Source organism: Diadema setosum, chromosome 4, assembly GCF_964275005.1.
Source record: "Diadema setosum chromosome 4, eeDiaSeto1, whole genome shotgun sequence".
In the NCBI taxonomy this organism is placed as follows: Eukaryota; Metazoa; Echinodermata; class Echinoidea; order Diadematoida; family Diadematidae; genus Diadema; species Diadema setosum.
In genome coordinates, this window is record NC_092688.1 from 26666055 (window position 1) to 26693922 (window position 27868).

General features: G+C 38.6%; 3 protein-coding genes across 3 annotated transcripts in view; 2 read left to right on the forward strand and 1 right to left on the reverse strand.

Annotated features, from left to right (window-relative positions):
- The window catches only part of LOC140227770 (uncharacterized), a 34078-nt gene extending 33499 nt beyond the window's left edge, over nucleotides 1-579 (forward strand). The window contains exon 13 of the mRNA XM_072308167.1: nucleotides 509-579. Within this exon, the coding sequence (XP_072164268.1) occupies nucleotides 509-579 (71 nt within the window). The remainder of the gene's footprint in view (nucleotides 1-508) is intronic.
- On the reverse strand, nucleotides 142-20488 carry LOC140227060 (THO complex subunit 6 homolog). Its single transcript, XM_072307493.1, has 13 exons — nucleotides 20393-20488; nucleotides 17444-17559; nucleotides 10911-10975; nucleotides 10601-10652; nucleotides 9810-9861; nucleotides 8688-8774; nucleotides 6541-6612; nucleotides 5240-5342; nucleotides 4690-4742; nucleotides 4370-4438; nucleotides 3294-3407; nucleotides 2167-2295; nucleotides 142-1376 (listed from the first exon to the last, which is right to left on the reverse strand). Exons 1-13 carry the CDS (start codon nucleotides 20411-20413, stop codon nucleotides 1293-1295), a joined length of 1017 nt encoding a protein of 338 aa, XP_072163594.1. The 5' UTR covers nucleotides 20414-20488; the 3' UTR covers nucleotides 142-1292.
- Nucleotides 20489-23245: 2757 nt separating this feature from the next.
- The window catches only part of LOC140227771 (vacuolar protein sorting-associated protein 18 homolog), a 43752-nt gene continuing 39129 nt past the window's right edge, over nucleotides 23246-27868 (forward strand). The window contains exons 1-5 of the mRNA XM_072308169.1: nucleotides 23246-23347; nucleotides 23811-23884; nucleotides 24612-24721; nucleotides 26433-26572; nucleotides 27744-27828. Of these exons, the coding sequence (XP_072164270.1) occupies nucleotides 23255-23347; nucleotides 23811-23884; nucleotides 24612-24721; nucleotides 26433-26572; nucleotides 27744-27828 (502 nt within the window). The 5' untranslated portion in view covers nucleotides 23246-23254. The remainder of the gene's footprint in view (nucleotides 23348-23810; nucleotides 23885-24611; nucleotides 24722-26432; nucleotides 26573-27743; nucleotides 27829-27868) is intronic.

Below are 27868 nucleotides of genomic sequence, written 5' to 3' on the forward strand. Positions count from 1 at the left end.
ATCTAGGAGGCTGGGCCTCTAACCCCCCATCCACAAACACCTTTGGCTCTTAAAAAGGATGAAAAAAAAAAAAGAAGGAACAATTGACAAATCCAGGGAGCATTGCTCCTTGACATCACCATGAGCCCTAACCCCCCCCCCCCCCCCCCCACCACTGTAAAAGAATCCATAAAAGTCACAAACAACATGGGCTCGGTGGTACAAGAGACAGGTGGATATTTATCTCATGTTCCCATTTTTATGTTGATGCTAATGTAACAAATATAGCAACAAAATTTCACTGGTCTCTGGATGTTATACAGGTCACAGATATCAGGCAAATTCTGACTTAAGTTAATTATATTTAAAGTATTAGCCAAACATTCTCAGACAACGAACATTATTTGAAAGCATCTCTCACGAGGACACGTTGGCTAATATTGTTTGTTTTTTTTTTTTTTAATCTTTATTTTGTCATCATTTTTCCTTAACAATGCCTATCACTTCCCTGTTTCCTGTCTTTGTAAAGTAAATGAGCCACAAAAGCAAGGACAACGAAAGAAAATATGGAAGAGACAGGTGGAGAAGGAGCTCGGATAGGTTGGTTTGAGAAAGGAGGATGCCCCAAGTCGGGAGAGATGGAGAGAAGGTGTGAAAGTGGTTGCTAACAGAAGTGAGGTAAATCCAGCCATCCCCCATTATCAGGGATAAACCTGGATCAAAAATTGATAACCACGATGCACATTACATTTTGAGTTAAAAAAAAAAAAAAAAAAAAAACAATCTATAGTACCGGCACTTTATCATCACATTTAGTCACAATTTCCAATACACATGAAGTGTCCTCAGTGAATTATACAAAACAGCTCATAAGAAGGCAAAGATTATAGTCATTTTGAGAAGATGGTCACAAAGCAGGAGATCTCCCTCCAAAGTCAAGGGATTTGGAGTCTTAAATTCCAGTTCTAGCTGGTCTTTTCTTTATTGACAGGACGTTGAACATGTTGGCAGGACTGCAACCACAGTCAAACTTTCACACATTTATGCCCAATATTCATCGGAACACAATCTGACTGCTTCAAATCGGAATCCTTCCTGTAGGTCAATTGTGTTCAACATAAAGAAGTTCAACATAAAAATATGACCACAAAGTTTGTCTTCTGGTTTCTCACAAGGGCAGAAAGGCTGCCTTATGGCCATTGTAACTGGAAGACAGTTGCTCCATCAAATTGTAGCTCAGTCAAGAAGTTCTTTCCTCTTTTGTTAAATCTCTGGTAACAGCCAAATAGAGAGCAGAACTATTCAAAATGGGGTCAGCAGAAATTCAGTGAGAATGCCCGGTAGCCAAAGTTTGTGTAGACATCGATGGCCGACCCCGCCCCTGATGCACATAGCACCTGTAAGCAATGAAAGAGAGTCAGAAAAAAAAAATGATCTCAATGCCAATGCTGAAATAACATTTTTACATCTTTACATCAGGATTATTGAGTTTGTAAGCACGAGATGTTTAGCACGCAATCAACATGACATTACGTATAAATGTGAGAATTTCACTGCAGTTTGTAATGTACATAACATTGATGCAAGCACGCCTAGATTTTTGTTGTTATTGTTTTCATGTTACATCACTGATTTTCTCAGGAAATCATTATTGACACACCCAAAGAATTTTTTGTTGTTTTTTTAACCAAGAAAAAAAGAACACTTAAATCACAAACACACAACATATTTTTGAATGCAACATACAAAGTATAATAGTACCATATTTTACATGCAGTACCAGGTATTTGTCAGAGATTTAATTTTCCGAGGATTTAGCAGGTCAACTGAAATTTGCGAAATTATGAACTTCCGTATATATTGCCTCCGGTAACACAAATGTGTTGTACATCATCTCCTGCGTGAGGGGATCGTCAAGAGGGTAATACTGTAAAACATGATATATTCGCGGCATGAAATTTTCGCGAATTGGAGCCGACAACCTTTTTCGCGGCATGAAATTTTCGCAAATCGCCACTGGCATTCAATGCATACAGTGTAGACAAGAACTTCCGTGTGCATTTTAATTTTGCGAATCTTGGCGCTCATGAAATTTGCGAAATTAAAATGCATGCAAACACTCCTCGTTTTACAGTAAAGTGTATCCTATCTTCGTTCTTCACCCCTATCAATTATCTCCTAGCTCACCTTATTTGACTCTGACTCTGTATTGATCACAACACTGTACACATCCACGGTAGTCGAGGGTGTGATCAGCTTGGGGTCTCCATTCACATGCCAGTGGTAGATGCTGGGTGATGTGCCTGCAGATATAACCTGCAAAAGAAATTAAAGCACATCAAATGTGAAGGCATGGAAGACAACATGTTTCACTATTACAGGGAGAGCTCTTTATACCAAGGCCGCCTGGATTGCCCCATATGACTTCATTATACCCATCACCTTGCTGTAAACATATTAAAAAGATGGGCTAAATACAGTAACTGAAAACTGAGACCACCAAATTCACCTCATTAAAAATGGTACCTCGTTGTAGGCAAGCTCGTTATAGTGGGTTTCCCTGTACTGACATCACAGCTTTCATCTTTGCTCTGAACTATTGAACAAAATATCATTGTCTACACTTTTTCGTCAATTTATTCAATGATAGCTGAACATTTTGGTCTTGGTGAAATTAGCTTACGTCATATGAAACACATTAACTAAGCATTTCTATTTAAGGTTTACAGTACAGTTCCCTCTGTGCTTGCTGATACACCTGTTTGCCTACATAACTACATTGGTTACCAAAAATGCTTGACTTGGTGGATTATCTTACTCACTGGGTGATCTTCATTTGGTTTTCAGGCCATTTAATGGGAATTAATTCACTGATGGTTTCAGTGTGAACATTACCCCCTCCTTTCAATGTTTTGTGTGTGGCACTTTTCCATGCTGTCACCCTTGGGGTCAACAGAGTTCACATTCTAATGGCATACAAGCTGTTTGCATGAAGGAAAGCCTTGAAAATATGTGCAGCAAATCAAAGAGCCATATAATTGCGAACTGCACTAAGTTTGCAACTGATTGACAAATTGCCCTACATCGATGGCAATTTGTGAATCAGTTGCAATGAAAACATCTCGACGGAAGAATTTCATGAATTGAATAATTACTGCACTAAGTTTACTTTTAATCATATGCAATGTGAAGCCCTTGTGGTCACAGAAACTCTCCTCTCTGTGTTGCACAATGACCTCAGCTGATGTCATTTCACTAGCGTGATGAGAAAAGAAATCATAAAGGCGGTCTGATAGAAAGACTAGCCCACTCACCGCATCGTCATGGTAGCAGACGACGTGGGGTTGGCACTGTGGGGCATCAAAGACTGCCGTTGGGCACAGGGACCTCATGTGCCACAGACTTAGTGATGGGCCTCCACCACAGATCTGGAGAACAATGCAAGAGATAGAGGTGTGAACACACCCTAAATATTTCTTCTCAAGTTCATGACATCATCACCATGACAACTACTGCTGTTCGTTGCTGTCTACTGCTTCACCTGCTACTGAAGTTACTGTTCCTACTACAGTTTGGAGAGTTTTATTTAGGAAGAAATTTTATTCAAATAAGAATATTCAGGTACAAGTGAAATTCATTGTACATAATACATAATATGAAATACACATGTGAGTAACAACTACCAACAACCTAAATGATAAAAATTTGATTCCAGTTGTTATGAAATACAAAATCTGGTTTTTACAGGCGGAAATTAATTAATCTTTTATGTTTACTTTAATATTATTGCCATATTGCTCTAAAATTGTTTTTATCAATGTTAATACTAAAGTTGATTTAACTCTCCATGCTGTGGGTGGCGCTCTTACACAGAAGACATCTTTCTGTGAGCACCCTCTTTATCATCAATGAAATTTATATCTACATTACATCTGGTAACTGAAGGAGCACAGGTCTAATTCTTTCATGGAACTGCCTCTCCAAACTGTGCAAGGATGATTCCAAGTACTCTACAGCATCATGTTCTTTCAAGGCTATCTTAACATTTGGCATCTTCTTTTCACCTTGGCAAAATGCATTACATTTTCTCACACAAATTATGTGTTATTTGTTTTATAGGCTGCTGTCCACTTATCACAATAACCACCATTTTTGTCTGCATTTCAGGAAATTTCTGATTATGACCACCCGCAATGCTTTCATAGATGAGGACCACAATGCATGTCTTATTATGAGGTCACGTACAATACATTTGTTGGTGCTCCTATATTCACTTGCCTGAAATCTGGGGACAATCTGCAGGAGAACTTGCTGCATTAATAGTAGCTGCACATAAACTGATACAAGTAGTACATGTAGGACATTTCCTGATGGCGTAAGCATGACTTACCAGCCAGTCATCTGCTGGATCCACGGCCACACAGCTGATCCACTTGTCCCTGGGATTCTTCACACATTCCTAGGTCAACAAGCAAACAAACATTAAGACGAGGACACACACAGTGAATTATTTTAAAGCATTACAAATAAATTCTAAAGGACATCACAAAGATGATACTTCAGATTCAAGTCAAGCAATAAAGTGGAAAGCCATGCCAGAGTACTAATGAAATAAAATGAGGACATAAAAAGAGAACTTTAAAAGAGGAATGATCTTGACACTATTCACTGGCCAAGAGCCCAAACAGATTAAGACTGATCTTCACTCACCTCATGTTTGTTGGGTTCCAGGATGGCAACAGGTTCTCCTGCTAGTCTCGTATCTTTAACAGAAAATAAATTTTGGAATGATATGAACACTACAGAAAGAAGAAGAAGAAGAAGAAGAACAACAACAACTCTTGGAAATGCATTGAACTTTCATATCCTTCTGCAACTACAGACACATTTTGACTTATTCAAGTATGTGCCAAAACTGCATACATGCCGAAAAGAAAATGATATGATAACATGCATCTTGAATTAAAGGAGTAATATCTGCTTGAAATTTGCAAAGTGCTATACACCCTTTTTATCAAGAGGAAAATTATGATGTGATTTCTTACCAAATCATAGCAGCTGTGGCTAGCATCCTACTTACAGGGGAACATGTACTTTCAGCCATGTTGCCTCACAAAAACTAAGAAAATGTCCTACGCAGATGGGCTGGGAAAAGGACGTTTGACATTGAAAACAAAGTGGGATAAGCAATAGGGCACTGGTAAAGCACATATATACAACCACATAAAGGCATAGCTTGATGTCGTATGTTGCTACTCACCCCAAATTCTCACTGTACCATCTTCTGAGCCTGTGGCCACCTGGGCTGAGGTGTTGAAGAGAGCCACGGCATGGATGTAATCTGTGTGTTCTCGGTAAGAATGCTGCCACATGGGGAGAAAACAATAAATTCCATTAGAAAAACAACAACAAAATAAACAAATCAGGGGCCCCCCCATGCAGGACTGTTTAATAATCAATTGCATTCTAAGCTCGACTGACCCAGTGAGTGAAAAAAGTATCTAATGGCATGCTATTTACATCTGATCATCAGGTACAGGTATTCTCTCATGTTTATGTAGCTCAACCATTCCTGAAAACCTATCTATGTACCATTGTACCACACAATATCACTGAAATACATATGACTGCCAGGGATTGTGCAACTATCAAGTGCCAAAACCAAAGTAGTCAGTGATCATTTTGGAATGTCAGTGTTATATGAGTAAATTTCAGTCACACCATCACATGAACACATTACTCAAGGAGAACTTATGGTCTTTGAAATGCAGACTTGTGCTGAAGCTTTTAGAATGAGCATCTTCCATTGCACTCCAACTTCTGCAATAGTTTCTTCCAGGACATCATACAATCTGTAAAACTGGTCAGCAAACATAGCACACAACATCTTGACTGATATTAGATATGATTGCCCTTACTGATGATCCACAAAAACAAGACACAAGACACAAGTGTTTTCACAAATGGCTGCTGTGGTTAGATCTGTGATTAGGTCTCTTTTTGTTACCTCGGAATACTTAGCACTTTGGCATGTATTGGCCCACACTCGCATCAAAATTTAAATGATGATGCAAGCTTTATACAGTGGGTGTCAAAAAAATAAATAAATTACACCCGGATTTCCACATTGATAACTTTCAATATGATTAAACTGTCTGAATGCTATTCCAGGGTCTAAAAATATTACCTATATTTTGCAGAAAACCCCATTCAATTTGGTTAAGTACACAAGGAGAAGTGTGGATTGCTGTAAAGCATGACATGGGACTGTTTCTTCCAAGTTTAGCACTCGGATGCTCTTGGAACTGCATAATGTGTTAACACAATGGATAGAACTTGGAGGGAAGGGATTCCTGACATGCTCTACAAAAATCCTCATATCTCTGTGACTACTGAAGCAAATCGGATGGAGTTTTCAGTAAGATGTGGGTAATACGATATAGCTTCATACCCTGACATTGTATTTGGAGTGATTCAGTTGCGGAGGGTCCCTTTGTAATTTTTTTTTTTTTTTTTTTTTTGGGGGGGGGGGGGGGGGGGGGACATACGGTATGGACTCACCTTACAGGTCCCAGACTCCAGGTCCCACACATGGAGTTCACTGTCCCCTCCTCCAGAAAACAGAGTGTTATCCTGTATGAGAAACATTGATAGATGATTGCATTCTAATTCAGTTTCTATATCTATACCTCCACCAAGGATGTGATGTTTTTGTCAGTGTTGGTTTGTGTGTCTGTGTACAAAATTATTCCAAAAGTTGTGAAAAGATTTGGATGAAACTTACAGGAAAAGTTAATATTGATACACGGAACAGACAATTGAATTTCGGTAGTCATCTGGGAAATTTTATGAAGTTTTTAATCTTTTGGCAACTAGAGTGATTGAACTTGGGAGTTCAAGCTGCACATATTTGAGGTTTGCATACATACACTACTTGAAAGCGTGTGCTCTGCTTGGGCAAGGTGCCCTGCAGTTGGAAGCTGATGACGTGAATAAAAGTTGTCTATATTGGGAAATTGGGGGGTTTTCAGCATGCGTGTATGGGCGGGAATAAGCTGCTTGTTGGAGGTCTGCGCTCTCTGAGGGCTTTTCTAGTCATTCATACGTTTTTTTTTGTTCAGCCCTCTTCATCATGTCAACAAGGAAAAGTAGAAATTATGCAGTGCGTAATATATGTCCCCGCCGGAAATAGTTTTTGTAGCAAAATGTGCAATATAGGTAAAAAATCAAGGTCAAAGGTCAAAGAAGTCAAAGGTCAAACTTCTGTGTAAAAGTTTTGAAGCCCTCACCTAGTGCCATCACATAAAGCAAACAGAATCGAAATCGGGTTAGAAATGGCGAAGGAGTAGCATTTTGTAGCCAATGTACATGTACAATACAGGTCAAAAATCAAGGTCAAAGGTCAAAGAAGGCAAAGGTCAAAATTCTGTGTAAAGTTTTGAAGCCCTCACCTAGTGCCATCACATAAAGCAAACGGAATCGAAATCGGGTTAGAAATGGCGAAGGAGTAGCATTTTGTAGCCAATGTACAATACAGGTAAAAAATCAAGGTCAAAGGTCAAAGAAGGCAAAGGTCAAAATTCTGTGTAGAAGTTTTGAAGCCCTCACCTAGTGCCATCACATAAAGCAAACGGAATCGAAATCGGGTTAGAAATGGCGAAGGAGTAGCATTTTGTAGCAAAATGTACAATATAGGTCAAAAATCAAGGTCAAAAGGTCAAAGAAGTCAAAGGTCAAAATTCTGTGTAGAAGTTTTGAAGCCCTCACCTAGTGCCATCACATAAAGCAAACGGAATCGAAATCGGGTTAGAAATGGCGAACGAGTAGCATTTTGTAGCAAAATGTACAATATAGGTCAAAAATCAAGGTCAAAGGTCAAAGGTCAAAATTCTGTGTAGAAGTTTTGAAGCCCTCACCTAGTACCATCACATAAAGCAAACAGAATCGAAATTGGGTTAGAAATGGCGAAGGAGTAGCATTTTGTAACAAAACGTACAATATAGGTCAAAGGTCACAACTGAAATTCTGTGTAGAAGTTTCAAAGCTCCCATGTAGTGCTAAAGCAAACAGAATCAAAATTGGCTCATAAATGACAGAGAAGTAGCAAATTGAACATTTTGATCACACACGGACGCACACACGGACGGACGCACGGACGGACGCACGGACGGACGCACGGACGGACGCACGGACGGACGCACGGACGAACGCACGGACGGACGCACGGACGGACGCACGGACGCACGGACGCACAGACACACACACGTACGGAGCCCGTTTCATAGTCCCCTGCTCGAACTCGTTCGGCGGGGACAATAAACAATATAACATGCCATACCTTGGCTGCCTGCAGAAATAAGCAGGAGACACATGGCACAGACAAAATTCATGTGTTTTTATGTGTATACGCACATATATATCAATATCATCATTCCTCCCCAAGTACCTGGTATTTCTCTACTACAATCTCCATGTAGTTTACAACAGAAACATAAACAAACATATTTTATACTTGACACAATAATTACATCTCATACAACTGACACACTCAAAAGCTCATATTTTTAAAGAGGTACAGCATGAAGGGCAGTCAAGAAAGCCATCAACCATGTAGCTAGGGGAAATGACCTACAGAGAACGGTCCACCTTTAGACGTCATTCACAGACAACAACACACACACACACAGACAGAAAGACAAAACTCTTACCCGTTTATGATATGCCAAGCCGTTGGTTTCCACTGCCCCAAAGTCTGCTGAGTGGGGGACAGACAAAGACCATGCCACACGAGGTGCCTACAATAGACAATAATAAAAAACCTAAACTGTTATAATGATGTCCCTTTAAAAGTCAATTACTGTATCAAGTCACTGTAACATCCTAAATTCTAACACAAATACACTAAACAACAATAATTTAAAAAAATAATAATCTTCGATATCTGCAATGCGCTTTCTATCTAGGTAGTTGATAAAATATTACTAGATGTTTATATTCTAGAATAAATAATTGGCTGAGCACAAAAAGAATAACACAAACCAATGATTCTTTGTGAGTCCTGTTTATAGATTTTCTTCCAGTTATAAAACTTTTCAGCATCAGCGTTCATCGGATGCTGAACATTTCAGCCATCTTCCAGGAAAAGAAATACTCTACTTATTTTCACACAAAACACCCAATCATTTGATGTCTTTTCCCTCTGAAAAGATCATTTTAACAGCCATCTTATCAAATTTGAAAGTGATGAAAACCATCTGGGTTGACTTTCAATTTCAACCTTCAGAAAGTGTTACACAGAATAAATGTCTAAATGCACTTCAGAATAAGGCTTTTGGACTCCATTCTATTGTACTACATCAGTCCCCTACTCCACCTCATAAAATAGTGTGTTTACGCTCTTCTAATTCTCATGTAATTAAAGGGTGTGTACAGTTCTGGTCAAGGTGCAAATTTAGCCTTTAACATTTTGTGAGATATTCAGAAACCACTCTATGAGATGTCAAAGAGCATGCAATTCTAAGGGGTGTCAAAAGTTTATTTGATGAAAATCGGTTTTTAAACGGCCAAGATATCCAGAAACAAGGTGAAACAAAGAGATCGTAATAAAGCGTGGCCTGTCGCCTTTTAATATTATCACTTTTTCTGATATCTCAGCCATTTGAAAACCAATTTTCATCAAATAAACGTTGAATCCTTCTTAAAATTACATGCTCTTTCATATTTCATATGAGGTTTCTCATTATCTCACTGAGGAATGTTCAAAACATGAATCCCCACCTCAACCAGTACTGTACAGTCCCTTTAACTATCGAGGAAATCTGAATTCTCACCTTTTGTTGAATGTCTTTCCACTTCCATGCCTTGATGTCACCACTCCCTCCACTATAAACAAAGGAAGAGCAAAAATAATCATAAACAAAGAAATCTATACTCTTGTAGAAGGGTGTTACCAAAAAATGTCTAACTCTAAAACTGTTCATATCCCATGCTCACAGCTTCTTCTATAAATGTTTCAGGCATTTGCTACATTAGTTTGGATGACTGTGATAGAACCCAAAGAGCTTAGAAAGCATTTTAAGTACTAGGCTCATGAAACCAGGAACTGTTGGGCTGACAATAAATGTATTACTATCTACTGTACAACTCTGTCACACATCGATATATTTCAAAACATTTCGTGACTTTGAAATATCACATAACTCAGCACTACAATTAAGTGCTACTACCAACAGCATTTTTTTATATCATTACTATTACATCTTTACAGTCTTGAAATGATCACTTGTAAATAGCAACAATACAAACATTGGTATTCGTGTGTTGAATAATGATTACTGGTTTTTTTTTTTTTCTCTTCAAACTTTGCTGAACACAAAGTCAAATTGAATCAAACAAAATAATAAATACAAAGTAATAAACACATCAAGAAAATGATGGTGTCTTTTTTCACATTAATCTCATGAAATATTAGTTCATTTTCTTTTGATGTGCTGGAATGGGTGAATCATACTATACTTGGAAGTTTACAAATATATGATATTGTGAGCATATCAACAGAAAAAATAGTGGCTAATAGTAACACAAGGTACTCTCACATATAGTATACGTTTGTAATTCTTACCAAATCAGGAAATTCTCTGTTGCTAACAATGCAAAGATGGCACCATCATAGGCTGCAAAATACAACAAAAAAAATCAATGAATTCTACTTCTGTGAAAATACTACATAATGATACAAACATGGCTACAACGATTACCAATGACAGCGTGAATTCTTGATTTCATACAAACATACTCCAAGCATAAATATACTCACAGATGCTCAGGTAAGCTCACATCACAAAATTAAGACAAAGATATTGTTCTGACGATGCTGGCCACAAATGAAAGAAATTAGTAACAGTTTTCATACTCATCATGACTGACTTTACCTTTGAATGTGAAGATTGGTTTTCTGCAGTCTTCTGTAGCATCTGAGGCAAGAGCTGCATTCAGGCTGTGAGTAATGACACCAATAAAAATAAGTATAGGACATGATTACAAAAATAGCAACTAGACCTGGAATTTGTCATCAAGTTGACAAATTAGGTGATCCGATGTATTAGAAAATCAATGATTTGAGTCCTGATCCCATTAGGCATGACCATACAGGTTTCATCTGTGTTTAGGGACATTGGCCGTGTGATGTTTGGATTCTCATTTAGTAAATGGAGTCAGGTCTGCCATCTTTGGTACCAAATTCCGTATACTAACGAAGATACAGAATGAAGTATGTTTGACCATTGACCCTACTTTGCACAGCCAAGATGGCATCTGAGCAAAAAGCTTTAATTTTAGCGAAGTTTTTTGACATGATTTGGACATTGTATGAAAAAACGGAGGACACATAACGATAGCGCAAAGTCTCAGCTACAACATATTAAAATCTGGGAGAAATTCACGGAAGGGTAAGTGAGCTAGTGCTCGATAAAGACAATCATGTCAATTTTCACATCTAGAAAAATTTCCTCCCATAGAGATAACACGTCATAACGAAGATAGAGAAAAAAGTACATTTGACCTTTGAACCCACTTTGCACAGACAAGATGGCATCTGAGCTAAAAGTGGTTATTTTGTGAAATGATTCTTGTAATATGGTCTTTGCCAGTGCAAAATATGGGAAAGATAGGACATGTATTCACCAAGATACATGATAAAACATTTATGACCTTTGACCCTAATTACCATACCGAAGATGGTGTCCGATCAAGTAGTTGTTATTTTATGAAATAATGCACGTGACATGAACTAAACATTTGCAAAATATGGTGGTGATAGGCTATGTTTTTCTTGAGTTATTGCAAAGAAAGTTACAAAAAGAAAGGAATATGAAAATACATCGAAGATAAGCTTTAATTTCAACCAAGTATTTTACCGTGATCCCGACATCGTATGAAAATGCGAAGGGCACATATCCGATAGCGCAAAGTCTCAGCTACAACATATTAAAATCTGGGAGAAATTCACCGAAGGGTAAGTGAGCTAGTGCTCGATAAAGACAATCGTGTCAATTTTCACATCTAGAAAAATTCCCTCCCATAGAGATAACACGTCATAACGAAGATACAGAAAAAAAAGTACATGTGACCTTTGACCCCACTTTGCACAGACAAGATGGCATCTGAGCAAAAAGTGGTTATTTTGTGAAATGATTCTTGTAACATTGTCTTTACGTGTGCAAAATATGGGAAAGATATGACATGTATTCACCAAGATACAGGATGAACCATTTATGACCTATGACCCTAATTTACATACCCAAGATGGCGTCTGATCAAGTAGTTGTTATTTTATGAAATAATGTACGTGACATGAACTAAACATGTGCAAAATATGGGGTTGATAGACATTGTTGTTGTTGATCTATTGCACAGAAAGTAGAAGAAAGAAAGAAAAATGAAGAAAAACTTAAGTTATTTTATAGAAATTTGAAGGAGAAGTATAAAAAAAAAAAACAGAAAAAGATAAAGTTAGGAAGGGAGATTAAGACTAACTAAAGAAAAAGAAGAAAAAAAAATGTAAAACTAGACCCGGAATTTGTCAAGACTGACAAATTAGGTGATCCGATTTTTTTTTAATCAATGATTCGAGTCCTGATCGCAATAAGCATGACCATATAGGTTTCATCTGTGTTTAGAGACATTGGCCGTGTGATATTTGGATTCTCATTTAGAAAAGAGAGTCAGGTCTGCCATCTTTGGTACCAAATTCGGTATACACTATAACGAAGATACAGAATGAAGTATATTTGACCATTGACCCAACTTTGCACAGCCAAGATGGCATCTGAGCAAAAAGTGGTTATTTTGCGAAATGATTCTTGTAACATGGTCTTTGCGTGTGCAAAATATGGGAAAGATAGGATATGTATTCACCAAGATACAGGTTGAAACATTTATGACCTTTGACCCTAATTTACATACCCAAGATGGTGTCTGATCAAGTAGTTGTTATTTTATGAAATAATGTACGTGACATGAACTAAACATGTGCAAAATATGGGGATGATAGAGGCTGTTTTTCTTGAGTTATTGCAAAGAAAGTTGCAGAGAGAAAGAAATATCTCAATACATCAAAGATAAGTTTGATTTCAACCAAGTTTTTTGACGTGATCTCGGCGTCGTATGAAAAAAAAAAAAAATTGAGAAAACATTGACAATAGCCCAAAGTCTCAGCTACAACATATTAAAATCTAGGAGAAATTCACAGAAGAGTAAGTGAGCTAGTGCTCGATAAAGACCGTCATGTCAATTTTCATTTCCAGAAAAATTCCCTCCCATAGAGATAACACATAAACTGGTTAAATTTGACAAGGTTACATTATATCCATTTTCACGAGGTGAAGACATCATCCGATTAAAACTTTGATCGAACAAAACTCAAAGAGTATTTAATTGGCTACAACATACTAAAATTTGGAAGAAATTCACCGAAGGGTAAGTGAGCTAGTCGTCGATAAAGACAATCAGGTCAATTTTCACATCTAGAAAAATTCCCTCCCATAGAGATAACACGTCATAACGAAGATACAGGAAGAAGTACATATGACCTTTGACCCCACTTTGCACAGACAAGATGGCCTCTAAGCCAAAAATGATTATTTTGTGAAATGATCCTTGTAACATGGTCTTTACGTGTGCAAAATGTGGGAAAGATAGGACATGTATTCACCAAGATACAGGATGAAACATTTATGACCTTTGACCCTAATTTACATACCCAAGATGGCGTCTGATGAAGTAGTTGTTATTTTATGAAATAATGTACGTGACATGAACTAAACATGTGCAAAATATGGTGGTGATAGGGTATGTTTTTCTTGAGTTATTGCAAAGAAAGTTGGAAAAAGAAAGAAATATGAAAATACATCGAAGATAGGCTTTGATTTCAACCAAGTTTTTGGACGCGATCCCGATACCGTATGAAAAAATGAAGGGCACACTCACGATAGCCCAAAGTCTCAGCTACAACATATTAAAATCTGGGAGAAATTCACCGAAGGGTAAGTGAGCTAGTGCCCGATAAAGATAGTCATGTCAATTTTCATTTCCAGAAAAATTGCACTCCCATAGAGATAACACGTAAACTGGTCAAATTTAACAATGTTACTTTTAATCCCCTTTTACGAGGTGATGCCGTCATCCAATCAAAATGTTGTTATTATATTACTGAAAGACCATTTATTAGGCTACAACATATTGAAATTTGGACGAAATCAACAAAAGATTAAGTGAGATACGCCTGAGTGAACTTGAAATTTGATGACGTCATTTTGAAAATTTACTTTTTTTACTTTATTAAGAAATTTGATACCTTTTACTCATTTTTTCAGCATCGCCAACCCATGAAATGACATGTACAACTCATCAGCTTTCAGAATATGTAAAGAAAATGGGGGGTCACCGTCCATCCTGACGAGTAAAATCGGATTTAAAATTGGCAGTTTTTTGGCATTGTTGCACTGTATATCGCCATTGACGCGCGCGCGGAATTTCAACTTTGACGGGCCCGTATGACGTCATTTTGAGTCGGATTGACTTGAAACTTGGTAGAAATATTCCTTGACATTTCAGACATCCGATCAAAGTGAAAAAATGGGAAATTGTTATTGCATATGAGCTGTGCGTGCGTATATGCGCGCGCGCGTACGCGTCCGTCCGATTTTTTCAATTTTTCAAAAAATGCTCCAAATGGTCTGAAACGTGTGCAAAAAAAATTTGAGCTCGATTTGAGCATACAAATATTTCAACGCGCGCGTACGCGCACGTTTTAAGATATAGATGAATTTTGAGAATATGAGTAGAATGCGCTTGACCTGAAATATATGTGACGTAAATTTCATTGCAAAATTCTATTCCATTAATGAGATATGATTGAGAATGTGTTTTCATATAATGACGTCATAGTGACGTCACGGTCGACTGATCACTTTGATTTTAGTTCGATTGCCGTCTTTGGGAGACGATACATATATGGTATAAGTTTGAAATTGATAGGAAGAGGACTTTCTGAGCTAATCGATGCACAACTTTTGGGGAGAAATAAGAAAAAGAAGAAGAAGAAGAAAGAATCCGTACAGAAACAGAAGGTGATCCGAGAGGATGCTCGGATCACCTAAAAAAATAAAAAAAAATATTGGCAGGGGTGAGCCTCGAACCAGGGACCTCAGGATTACGAGTCGGATGCGCTATGCACTGACCTATTTCATGCTCCATAGGCCATGTGTATCAAGCAAAATGACACTGCATCGAAGCCACGTGCCATTTTCAACCAAGTTTTTTGACGTGATGCCGACGTTGTATGAAAAAACAAAGGGCACACTTTCGATAGCCCAAAGTCTCAGCTTCAACATATTAAAATCTGGGGAAAATTCACCGAAGCATAAGTGAGCTAGTGCTCGAAAAAGATAGTCATGTCAATTTTCACTTCCAGAAAAACTGCTCTCCCATAGAGATAACACGTAAACTGGCCAAATTTTACAAGGATACTTTCAATCCATTTTTACGAGGTGATGACGTCATCCAATCAAAATTTTGTTGTCATTAATATGAAAGTACATTTAATAAGCTACAACATACTGAAAACTGGGTGAAAATTGGCAAAGGATAAGTGAGATACGCTCGAGTGAACTTGAAATTTGATGACGTCATTTTGAAAATTTACTTTTTTTACTTTATCAAGAAATTTGATATCTTTTAATCATTTTTCAGTGTCGCCAACCCATGAAATGATATATGTACAACTCATCAGCTTTCAAAATATGTAAAGAAAATGGGGGGTCACCATCCATCCTGACGAGTAAAATCGGATTTAAAATTGGCGGGTTTTTGGCATTGTTGCACTGTATATCGCCATTGACGTGCGCGCGGAATTTCAACTTTGACGGGCCCGTATGACGTCATATTGAGTCGGAATGACTTGAAACTTGGTAGAAATATTCCTTGACATTTCAGGCATCTGATAAATGTGAAAAAATGGGAAATTTCTATTGCATATGAGCTGTGCGTGCGTATATGTGCACGCGCGTACGCGTCCGTCAAATTTTTTCAATTTTTCATAAAATGCTCCAAATGGTCTGAAACGTGTGCAAAAAAAAATTTGAGCTCGATTTGAGCATACAAATATTTCAACGTGCACGTTTTAAGAGAAAATATAAATTTTCAAAATATGAGTAAAATGCGCATAATTTGAAATATATGTGACGTAACTTTCATTGAAAAAATCTATTCCATTGATGAGATATGATTGAGAATGTGTTTTCATATAATGACGTCATAGTAACGTCACGGTCGACTGATCACTATGATTTTATTTGACCCGTCGTCTTTGGGACATGATACATATATGGCACAAGTTTGACATTCATAGGCAATGCACTTTCTGAGCTAACCTCTACACAACTTTTGCGGAGAAATAAAGAAGAAGAAGAAAAACAAAGAATCAGTACAGATACAGAAGGTGATCCGAGAGGATTCTTGGATCACCTAATAATATATCAAATATGTAAAGCGTAAAACTCTGTGCATACATTTTTCCCAGCTGCAAAAGCTCATGATAAGCTTAACAATGATAAACAGTCATATTATGCTATAGTGCACTAGGAAAATTTTACTAAATTGGATAGGATCTACATTCAGAAAGAGGTGACATTTTTATCATCATCCCGAGTGTACTTTTACCTCAACTCACCATAACTGTGAATATAACTTTTTCAGACAGGAGTTTTCATAAATTTTGTGCTCTGCTAAACTTGGGCAAAATAAAAACACATACTATTATTTTGGGGAAATACCAAATATATAAGAAATCCTCTCATCCAACAAATTCAAAACAAGTTAAGTGGACTGAAATGGCTAAATGCACCGACAAGTTTCAAATTCTATAGAATCATTCATATTTACAATAACAAAAAGGCTGGAATTTTTGTCTTTCTAAGACTAAACTTGAATAACAACAAAATATACTGCGTTATACAGTTGGTTTCACATTCTATTTCTACTACTTACACAATACGGTTCTTATCTGTGTGAATTTACAGATGATTGGAAAAGTACAGGGTACAGCAACTGGTGAGCAGTTTCAATTCTGGGTTTTAGACAATTACACAGCATTGCATTTGGTGCTCAGCTGAGAAAACATAGATACACATGAAACCATTAAAGTCTGAATGCAAGCATGAGTACATGTTACTATATGAAATTGTGATAATTTATATAAAGATATGTCATAGAGAGTGTGTGTTTACATTGTATGTATGTACTCTCTGCTCAATTCTGGTATGTGCAATTCCATCTGTCAATCAGTAAAGTGTTCCTGTCTGATCAGATCTTCATCTATGAAAGCCTGCATCAAGATGGGATTCAACCCTTGGATCAGATCAATTCAAATGCACTCCAGGTCTTTATCTGCCTTATCTTTGAATACCTGAAGACTGCAATGGTTCCATAGTTGTTCCCAGCCAGGAGGTATTTCCCATCTGGAGAGATGCACTGTGCAAAGACAGACATGTGAAGCTGCTTCCTCTGCTCAATGATTTGCTCCTAAAAAATAGTTTGAGAGAAGAAAAAGACAAAAAGCAGACAACATTTTAAAATTCTAACATAATGATACACAGATTGATCTAGCCCTCGCACCTCTCAACCAGTGGGTCGTGAAGCACTTGAAGGTGGGCTTGCAATGTTGGCCAAAAATGAAATAAAAAAAGATTGATATTGTATATGTGATCTATCATGGGCATCAAAAAAAAAAAAAAAAAAATACTAGGAGCCAAAGTGAGCCTTGGGTTAAAAAAAAAAAAAAAAAAAAAAAAAAAAAAAAAAAAAATTTAGAAGCACGGATCTAAAAAGTTGAGGATTGGTGTATTTTAAACCCCGAGGTTGGAAAATTTGGCTCATTCTGGTTACTTTTTATGCCAATGCCTGATCTTTATTTAATCACACTTTGCAAACCATTTGGGCCTGGGGTGATCCCATTTTCAAGCATTGCATAGGAATCAAATAGGGTCCAGTCTTGTGTAGAAATCATTTCATCAACTGCACTACACAGGGACATTTAGACATATCATTCTAAATCTACCATTTGGCTTTGCTTTGACACATTTTCTATTTCAGCGACATTTTTTTTTTCTACTATGAACACAAAACAAGTAACTAAAATGCTCTCCCTTCAAGTTTAAGGCTTAGATTATCAAATTACTTATAGATCCAGATACGAGGGGCCAAGCAATAACAAACTTTTCTGCGTGGCGGTGCAATGATCATGGTAACACTGCCTGCCCACAGGCACAGACAATACAAGAGTTTAATATAAATGTTCCATTTACACTTCTGTAGCATTTATGTCACACTATCATGTTTATTGAAGCATTGATTAGGTGTTACCTCTACTTGGTACTATACAAGCGTATAATACCGTACTGTAAAACGTGGATATTTTCGTGCGACTAAATTTTTCATGCTCAGTCAGGTAAGAAGGGTTTAGCGTGTCTTTAATTCCATGGAATAAAGACATCAACTACTGGAACATATGGCAAGCAAAAATATTTGTGTGATTTTAATTTTGCGCAAGTTTCTGGTTGCGTGAAATGCGCAAAAATTTCAACACCACAAAAATTTCCACTTTTTCAGTACCAAGGTAGTATAATAGACAGAAAAATCTAACTATCCGGAGGAGTCTTTCCTAATTTGTTTAACTTTTACGGCTCTCCTCCATATTGGAGGGGATTCTGTGAAGCCAGACATAGTCTCCGTGGAACATAATCCCTGACGACAAGATATAGAGTCTGGACAGATCTTTCGGTCAAGCCCCAGCAAAGCGTGATCATGGCATGGCTGGCTAATCACGATTCCTTAACAAGCTTCAGTAGATGGGTTCTAGAGGTTGCTGGTGGAACCTCTCTAGACTCTGGCTTTGTGCACGAGCTCTCTCTCCCTCTCTCTCTCTAGTAGTATGAATGTTTGAATGACAGACTTAAGACTCCAACTCTCCCACTTCCGATGGGAGATCTCCCGCCGAAAGCCCATTTTCGCAAAATCTCCCGTTCTCCCGCTTGAGATTTAATTTCTCCCGCCCTGGCTCTGTGTCTCCCGCTTGAAATGATTTCTTACTTAACGTTAGTGTCATCGTATGTTGAAAAATAAGCCTTAGATAGCACGAGAGAGCATCTAGAACCCTAGAGCTTCCAGGGCCCTTAGGCTTAATCAAAGCAGGTTCTGGACCGGACCCGGCTGCAAGGAACTTTAATTCACGCTTCGCACTTGTGATGTGCGCCAACAAGTTGAACATTCATCATCATTTGATCATTGGCAAGTGATTGGAGTCTCCCATTTGCAAGCAAGGGGACGGGTTTCAGGCGGGAGAATCTCCAGATCAGAAGGTGCCTGGGGTTGGAGTCTCTGGAATGATTAGCTATTGCCTATTGTAGATCAGTTCGGGAAACCCACTCACAAGGGGGGGCCCCTCCTTATAAGTAACCCGTCCCCCTTATAAGTAACCCCGTCCCCCTTATAAGTAACCCCCGGGGCACCCCTTATAAGGAGTCTCCACTTTTTTTTGCAATGCAACGCGAAAATGAAAGGACTGCGGCAATTCGCTTGATTATGTCCATAAAGCTTCACAGGTTTCCTAGTTACTCACAAAATTTGAGCAAAATCGGTTCGAGGCATCATATCTAAAATCATGGATTTAAATGCGATGTCAAACGACCCATGCGAATGCTGAAATGCGAGCGATTACTGGCGTGAGTGTCGCCAGGCACGGCGGCGCGGCAATGCTTGAGTGCAGACGTGGCGACTGAGTACGGTATGATCAGGATCAGTCGCCACGTCTGCTTTATGGACATAATCAAGCGAATTGCCGCAGTCCTTTCATTTTCGCGTTGCATTGCAAAAAAAAGTGGAGACTCCTTATAAGGGGTGCCCCGGGGGTTACTTATAAGGGGGACGGGGTTACTTATAAGGGGGACGGGTTACTTATAAGGAGGGGCCCCCCTTGTGAGTGGGTTTCCCGAACTGAGATAGACTCTAGGCATGAGAGGCATGAGAGGCATGGCGCATCATATGGCAGCAAGCAGCAGTGTGAATGGCCTCGCAGCATAGCCTATGGGTATGGCATGGCTACAGCTAGCCTGACCAGACACTGATTCGCGACAGCGCTGCGTGTAAAATAGTTAGGCTACAGCTACGTATGGGCAGGCGCACGGCTTGAAAGAAATAACACAAAATAACAGGTATGGGACTATGATTAGTAATTGAACCAACTGTTGGCTGCAATGTTGCCATGTGATATTTACCTTATCCTGCTTCATCTACCTTCTAATGTACAACAAACCTAAAAACAGCAATCTTTGCTATCATAACGATATACAATTCGTACCTCATACGATGAATTTGCCATTTTCGTCTGATAAATATACTTTGCTCACGTGTAGACGCGCTGAGTTTGAATGTGATCGATTATCAAGCGCCCAATCCATCTCATTATCATCGATTACATCGAGGGAAGGGGTGTGTTTCACTGTTTCGGCCGCAGCAAGCTGGTGATTTTTACGTCAGAAATCTGAAAAAGGGGGTATGTACAAAGAAAGAAAACTTTAAATACTGCGTAATTCACTGTGTGCTAGCTCAGTTTCGTGTGCGTGTTTGTAGTGCAAATAATAAAAGAGAATGTGCCTTCTATAATTCTGTTCCACTGGCACTGGTGAGCCGATATTGTGGTCCCATGTATTATTAAATTTGTTAGGTGTGGATATTCGTACTGCTAGCTGCTGCTACATTAGCCCCGGAGACCGCGCCGCTATGCGGCGGGGTCCTGGCGGCTACCTCGCAGTTTCGCTAAAGTGAGAACCACGAACAACTCCCTATTGCCACATACGGCGACTTCACGAGTAAATCATGGGTAAATTTCTATCATAAACACAGTGACAATAAAAAATGAAATACACATTACCCCATTGCCTTGGTTCTTTTCACGAATTTATCTGGAAACTGCAAAATTTTCCACATTTTTTAGGAGTAAGCGGCCTGCCCTAGTGCAGTAGTGGGAGAGCCGTGCTACCATTTTGAACGTGTATATCCATTAGTAAGCATGTGCGCATGTAGCGAGTAATACGTAGCCTTTTGTCAAGGCCCTCTCGCTGCGTGGTGTAGAGAGCCCAGCCGAGTAAGGTAGCGCGACTCGCTTCGCTCGTCCGTTCGCTCGTCCGTTACAGCGAGAGGGCCTTGCCAAAGGCTAGCATGCAACGTTTGCGAGCATCGGCGAGCTGAAGACAATTCGCCTTATAAGACAACATTTTCTGCATCATAAGCAACGAAATGCATCAAAAAGTCGCCGATTTGAATCATTTAGGTTTAATCGACCCATGTAAGTATTCCTAGTAGTTTTTGTTGAAAAATTAAGGAAATATAGCGCCGCAACGGCACCCGTTTTGTACAACATTAAGATCTGAATGCGAAAACGGCGCAGCCCCAACGCTGCACGTTGGGGCTGGTCGCAGTTACTGCTACATGTGCTAGCTAGGCTGAATGAAGACCCGTGCCGTGGCCTGACTGTTTATGCTTGGTGCTTCCTGTGGCCTAACTATACACAGCCCAGTCGCTGCTGTAGCAGCGACTGTGGCCGTGTGTGTGTGTGTGTGCGCGTGCGTGTGTGTGTGTGTGTAGTTATTTATTTTATCATTGTTTATTAAACTGCGACCATGGCGAACAGCCCAGAACGCGAAGCTTTTGGGCTAAATACACTCGTACCACTACTCACTAGTTCCAATACTCACAGTTCCACATCCACAGCCAGCCTGAACGAAAAGCATTCTGGTTGAGTGCGAGCTGTATAGGAATATTATTATAGGATCCTGGTGGAGTAGTTTAATTTACTTGTATCTCTTACTACAATCTACTGTACGAGCTGAAATTTTCGCGTGTTGTTATTTCGTGGTTGCGAGGGTCTAACTGAGCTTATATATTTGCGCATTGTTATTTTCGCGTGTTGTTATTTTCGCGATTCAAAGTCGATACGCGAAAATAAAACCACTGCGAAAATTTCAGCTCATACAGTATCATGTTGTGTGTCGGTGTTTTGATATAAAATTAAGCTTTCAAAATTGAATTATTGGCATAGAACCATTCAATGATCTACTCGTGAAATAGACCCCAGCTGCGTGAGTTTATTATTTATATGGCTGCTTTCCTGCTATATTTACTCTTGTATGGATTCAGCCCCACTCAGCAGTCACAGTCCACAACACTGTGTAGTGAGTGGCATTCAACTTTACATAAGGTAAGCACAGCGTTGGGGTTTTCTTCCACAGTAGTATACTACTTGTGAATGTGGCCCCACTGATACAGCAGTGGGGCTGATTTCTGCAGAATGGCATCTTTCGTCATACTTCTTTCCTTCCTTTTTTTTTTCTTTGTTTTTTTCTTTTCTTTCTTCCTTTTTTTAATATTCTTAGAAAGACTTCCTAATTTCCCTTCAGCTTGACTAATTTAACTGTAGGTTTATACAACCCTTACCTAACCCTAACCCAAAAACTTACCTAACCAAATGCACGGATGCACACACACTGCAGTGGGGCCTATTGTGCAATTTAATTTGAATACAGATGATGAGTGAAATTTTGTTCAGGGCTTCAAGCCCATGCCATTAGTCTAGTAGTCTCTACCTGTCCAAATTCATGTAAAGTGCCATGAAATTTCTCCACTTCAACTACATGAAATAAGTGATTTGGACCCTTTCTGCATGTGCTAGCCATCATTGCCTGTACATAAGCATCAAGGACATAACCTTGAGTTTGGGTGCACTATGCAGAGCACTTGGGGCATTCCCATATAGTGGAGACAGTGGATAGCCCTGGGGTTAGGATGGTTGTTGCTTTCACTATCTTGATATTCTAGCTAAGGTCCTTGATATGTCCATTAGTAGAACCACCACATTAACATCACCAATGGTAAACTTGAAAATGTAAAATGCCTGAAAGGTATGAAAAAATTCATCAATAAACATTTACTGATTTCCTTTAGAAGTTGATATTTAATTTTCAATTACTAAAGATGATTTTGACTCACGGATATAGTCCGGAATAGCTCTTATTTATTTGAGGCAACAGGAAAAGATAAGAGAGACTGTCCCCAATTTTGTTTCATACCAGTCTCTTGGCATTCCTGTAAGTGTAATTAAGATCTCTCACTCTCTCTTCATCTCTTTCTTCATCACTTTTTGCACAGAAGGCCAGCAACCAGCATGGCGTCCCTGTTTGACCAGTATGAGCAGGCCACGGCCCGGGAGTCCTCCAGCGTACGACAGCCTGTGCTCAGAGAGACTTCAGCTGCTCCGGTGAGACTGAAAAAAACGTCTAGGAATGGAAAACACAGCAATATGAATGGGAGAAGTTGTCAAACAATGCTTGTGGTATCATTCTCAATACTCACCACCAGCTGGTATAGTTGTATATGAAATTTTCTGCTCCATTTGTTTGTATATTCCGTGGTGTATGTAATAATTGGTGTAACCCGTTGAAGATGAGTCCCAAGTATACTCGGGCAAGTGTCTATGGGAAATGCATATTGTAGCAAAATCAGCCCGTCCTCAACAGGTAAAAGATATGTTCAAGACTGATGAAATAGATTCATTTTTCACCAAAATACACTGATGGATTCACTCTGTTTTCTTCTTCCTCCTTCATGTAATCTCCCCCTCCCCTTCTTTATTTCTTGCACAATCCTTACATCTGTTTAATCCACCATCACAATATTCACTTTTTATGTTTGTGTGTTTCTTTCTATGTTACTTTCTCCAGGTATCCTCTGGTTATGTGACAGCTACAATGGAGGAAGATGTGAGGATATTTACCAAAAACAGAATAAATTTCACGTAAGTATTAAATGTGCAAGCCTGGCTTTAATAGAGCTCATCTTGCCTTTCAGCTGATTAATAATGAACCTTTAAAAAAGATTATTTTTTTGGTTTGGTTCAATGAGAGTGCCATGGTTGGTTGTAAAGACATTCACAGGATGTGATAAGTAGGGCAACTATAATTAATTCAATGTTTTCTGCAGCATTTTTGAAAGTGTTAGTGATACCATATTCATGAAATCTTTATGCAATATTTGTGTAAAGCACGAGTATACTGCAAAATCATTACAGTATCCCTTGCTTTACTGTATGATATGTGATACATTTTTTTTTCTTTTTACTCTCAGCATACTAGTGTTAGGATGCACACATGTAAGATGCAAATTGAAGCCTTCATTCTTATCTTGTTTCAAGTGTAAACATATTATGTAAAGGATTGTAAAAGTATTGTGACTGTTGTGTACTGTAAAACGAGAAATTTTCGCGTGCATTTTAATTTCGCGAATTTCGCGAGCGCCAAAATTCGCGAAAGTAAAATGCACGCGAAAGCTTTTGTCTACACTACATGCATTGAATGCCAGTAGCAATTCGCGAAAATTTCATGCCACGAAAAAGGCTTTCGGCTCCAATTCGCGAAAATTTCATGCCGCTAATATTTCATGTTTTACAGTATGATGAGGTCACTGTGAATAGCACAAATTTGTCATTTAAAATTCCCCTGTCTTCTCTCCTGCTTGCATCACAGGCCACCCAAACCGATTACTCACATGGTAGTGAACAACAACATCCTCATCATAGCCATGAGAGACAACCAACTTCTCAGGATCGACAGAGAACATCCAGACCAGCCCGATGGTGAGGAATTTCATTCCCCCAGATCGATGTACCACATGAAATGGGCTTATATTTATGAAGACTGTTTGAATTTGACACTCTTATTTTAGTTGACAAAGATGGCACAAACATTTAGCCACTTGGTAGATCAACATGATTGTTGCCAGTTTAAAGGTAAGGACTTACATTTGGGAGTAGAATGTGATGGTCATAAGAAGAATCAACCAGGAGGGAGCTATTCAGCTTTGCTAACATTATCTGTATCAATATGCTTACATTGGTCACACAATGAGCATGACTTTAATAAAAAATTTGAGAGTATCATTTTTTATGCTTCCGCCAACGAAATGGCCGGAGGCATTATGTTTTCAGGTCGTCCGTCAGTCCGTCCGTACGTCCGTCCCGTTTTGTTTTTGTCGATATCTCAAGAACCGTGTGGTGGTTTTACATGTAACTTGGTATGAGGGTATATCCTGGGGGGATAATACCTTGTTTGGATTTTAGGGTCACGGGGTCAAAGGTCAAGTGAAAATGTTAAAATTTAACTTTTTTCTCCATATCACAAATATTTCAAGATATATCTTCATGGAACTTGATATATATGCATGTACTGACTGACAGTGATCATTTAGGGTATTTATAGGTCATGGGTCAAAGGTCAGGGGGTCAAAGGTCGAGGTCAACTCATCAAATTGTCATTATTTCCCTCTCATCTATGCAATGCCTGTAGAATTTTTCCTTGCAACTTAGTGTATGCATGTATTACCCAATACAGATTCTCTTGGAAGTTTCTTGTCAAAAGGTCAAAGGTCAAGAGAAAGTGCTAAATTTCACTTCTTCTTTAAATTTATAAAAGGGTCAAAAGTTGGGTACAAATCCCTAAATACCTGCACTCTTATTAGACAGTATAGCCATTCATCCAAATAAACCTAGTTCAAGGAAAGTGAACATTCAATGCATTTGTGACAAACCTGTCATTTTTAATATTTTGCCAGTTATGTGAAACTGTCATCACACATTGTCAAGACATTGTGCTATAGGCCTATTCGGAGAACCATGCATTATGGCGGAGGCATACAAGTCGCCATAGTGACATTTCTAGTTTCTACCTGTTGTCGTATTCAATTCAATTCAATGTTTTTTATTTTCATTTTTTGACAGAAATATATAAAAAAAAAAAACTTCAAAAGAAACATAATTATTGAAATAAACTCATCTTATGACCATCTTTGGTCCATTTCAAGGGTTAAGTCCTTTGGCAGTTTTTGTCATTTTGTGGACTAAGGTGTTTATAGAGTAGGAAAACTTTGTATGTACATCGTATGTCCCTTGATTTTTGCAGTTGAACTTTCTAGAGAGAGGGTACAGAGTAATATGCTGGGTGACATTATAGCCTACAGATGAACTTTCCTAATAAAATTGTATTTTTTGAGCATATCACCATATATGTGATAGAAGATGTGTGATTTCTTCGAGTAGGTCACCACATATATGATAGCAGTCAACTCACATCTTATATCTCATTTCTTTGGAATACCCACCTTTTCAGTGGAATTGAAGCAAATGTAAAACCCTCTATTACCTCACCTTTGTTTGAATTGCACATTTTAATTTGTCTGTAGTAGTGTGAAACCACAACTCACGGAGACAGAAATATATGCTTCACTTTGTCAAAGAAGATAGAATATAAACGAGTAAAACCTTTTTCTGGTTTGCCATTTGGTGCTCTCAGAGGTGAAAGTAGGAGAGGACCGGATCCATCGCCTCTTCCTGGACCCCACGGGGCGTCACCTCCTGATCAGCACAGAGGGCCAGGAGGTCCTCTTCCTCTCTAGAAACAGCAAGAAGTGCAGAAATCTTACAAAGTTCAAGGTAAAGCTTACCATTTGCCACGATGGAAGAGCTAGCTGCGTGATGTAGAAATGACCTGTAGTTCTTAATGTTCTTGCGGTTTGAGAGTATTTTGCTGGAGTAGTATAAGTGAGTATAATTTATTGAAATGTAAGAACACCTACCCGAAGCACCCATTCCTTGTTATGCCTGTTATGTGTGTAAACAAGTTTTCTTATTCAAATGATACATGATTGTTAAAGGTTAGCATCTGTACAAAGAGAAAAAGCTGGTCAAGAATCATCTGTCCAAATTCCAATTCTGACCAACATTGGGAGACTAGTACCTTGACCATGCTCTCAATGCTTAATAATTCAGAAAGAGCTGAATAAAATGCTTAGTTTTTGCATATCTTTATTACCTCCGCCAAGGAGATTATGTTTTTATCAATGTTGGTTTGTGTTTGTCTATGTGCAAAATAACTCAAAATTATTGTGAACAGATTTAGATGAAACTTCCAGGAAAAGTTGGTAATGGCACAAGGAAGAAATGATTAGATTTTGGTAGTGATCTGGGAATTCTGATAATTTTTTGAAGGATTTTTTATCTTTTTGGCAAATAGGGTCAATGAACTTGGGAGTTCAAGCTGCGCGCACTTGAGGTTTGCATACGCGCACTAAGGCATGTGCTGTGCTTGAGGCGCCGCGCAGCATGCAGGATGCTGATGAGGTAAACAAAGGCTTTGTCATTGGAAAATTGGGCGATTTTCAGCATGCGTGTATAGTGGAAATGAAGTGCTTGGCGGAGGTCTGCACTCTCCGAGTGCTTCTATAGTTATCTTATGCAGTTTTTTCTGCATTTTGATTCATTTTTCATAACTTGATAATTAAGGCAACTATAAAGATCTGTTTAAGAAACAGTGAATGTGTCTAATTTTCTTTTTGATACATTCTCTTTCTTTTAATTTGAAAGTTTTTGTTTCTGAGATGCTTTCTCTAACTAAATAATGTGCCTGATTGCAGATTTCATAAATAGTCCAAATATGATACAAGTTTTTATTTGACCTACCATGCAGATAGCATTGGGATTATGTCATGTATACAACTGCATTGATTTTACGGTGGGGATGCACAAGAAGGTTTTTGTTTCTTAATGACTTTAAAAAAGAGAAGAAAAAAATGATTAGTCTTTTTTGGTGTGTTTCTCTGTAAAGGGTCACCTGATTGATTCTGTGGGATGGAATAAGTCCAATACCAGTGAGTCATCAACATCAGAAATTCTTCTGGGAACGAGCCAAGGTAAGGAGCCCCTCTGGGCAGATGGTATCAACAGTGGAAT

Bases quoted from the DNA above. Each gene is read 5' to 3' on its own strand.
- LOC140227060 (XM_072307493.1), bottom strand. From the start codon at position 20,413: ATGGCAAATTCATCGTATGAG. The intron at 10,976-17,443 runs GTATTCAAAGAT...CATTACTCACAG, and splicing joins GGAACCATTGCAGTCTTCAG to CCTGAATGCAGCTCTTGCCT. The intron at 4,439-4,689 runs GTGAGTGAAGAT...TTGTTGACCTAG, and splicing joins TGGAACCCAACAAACATGAG to GAATGTGTGAAGAATCCCAG.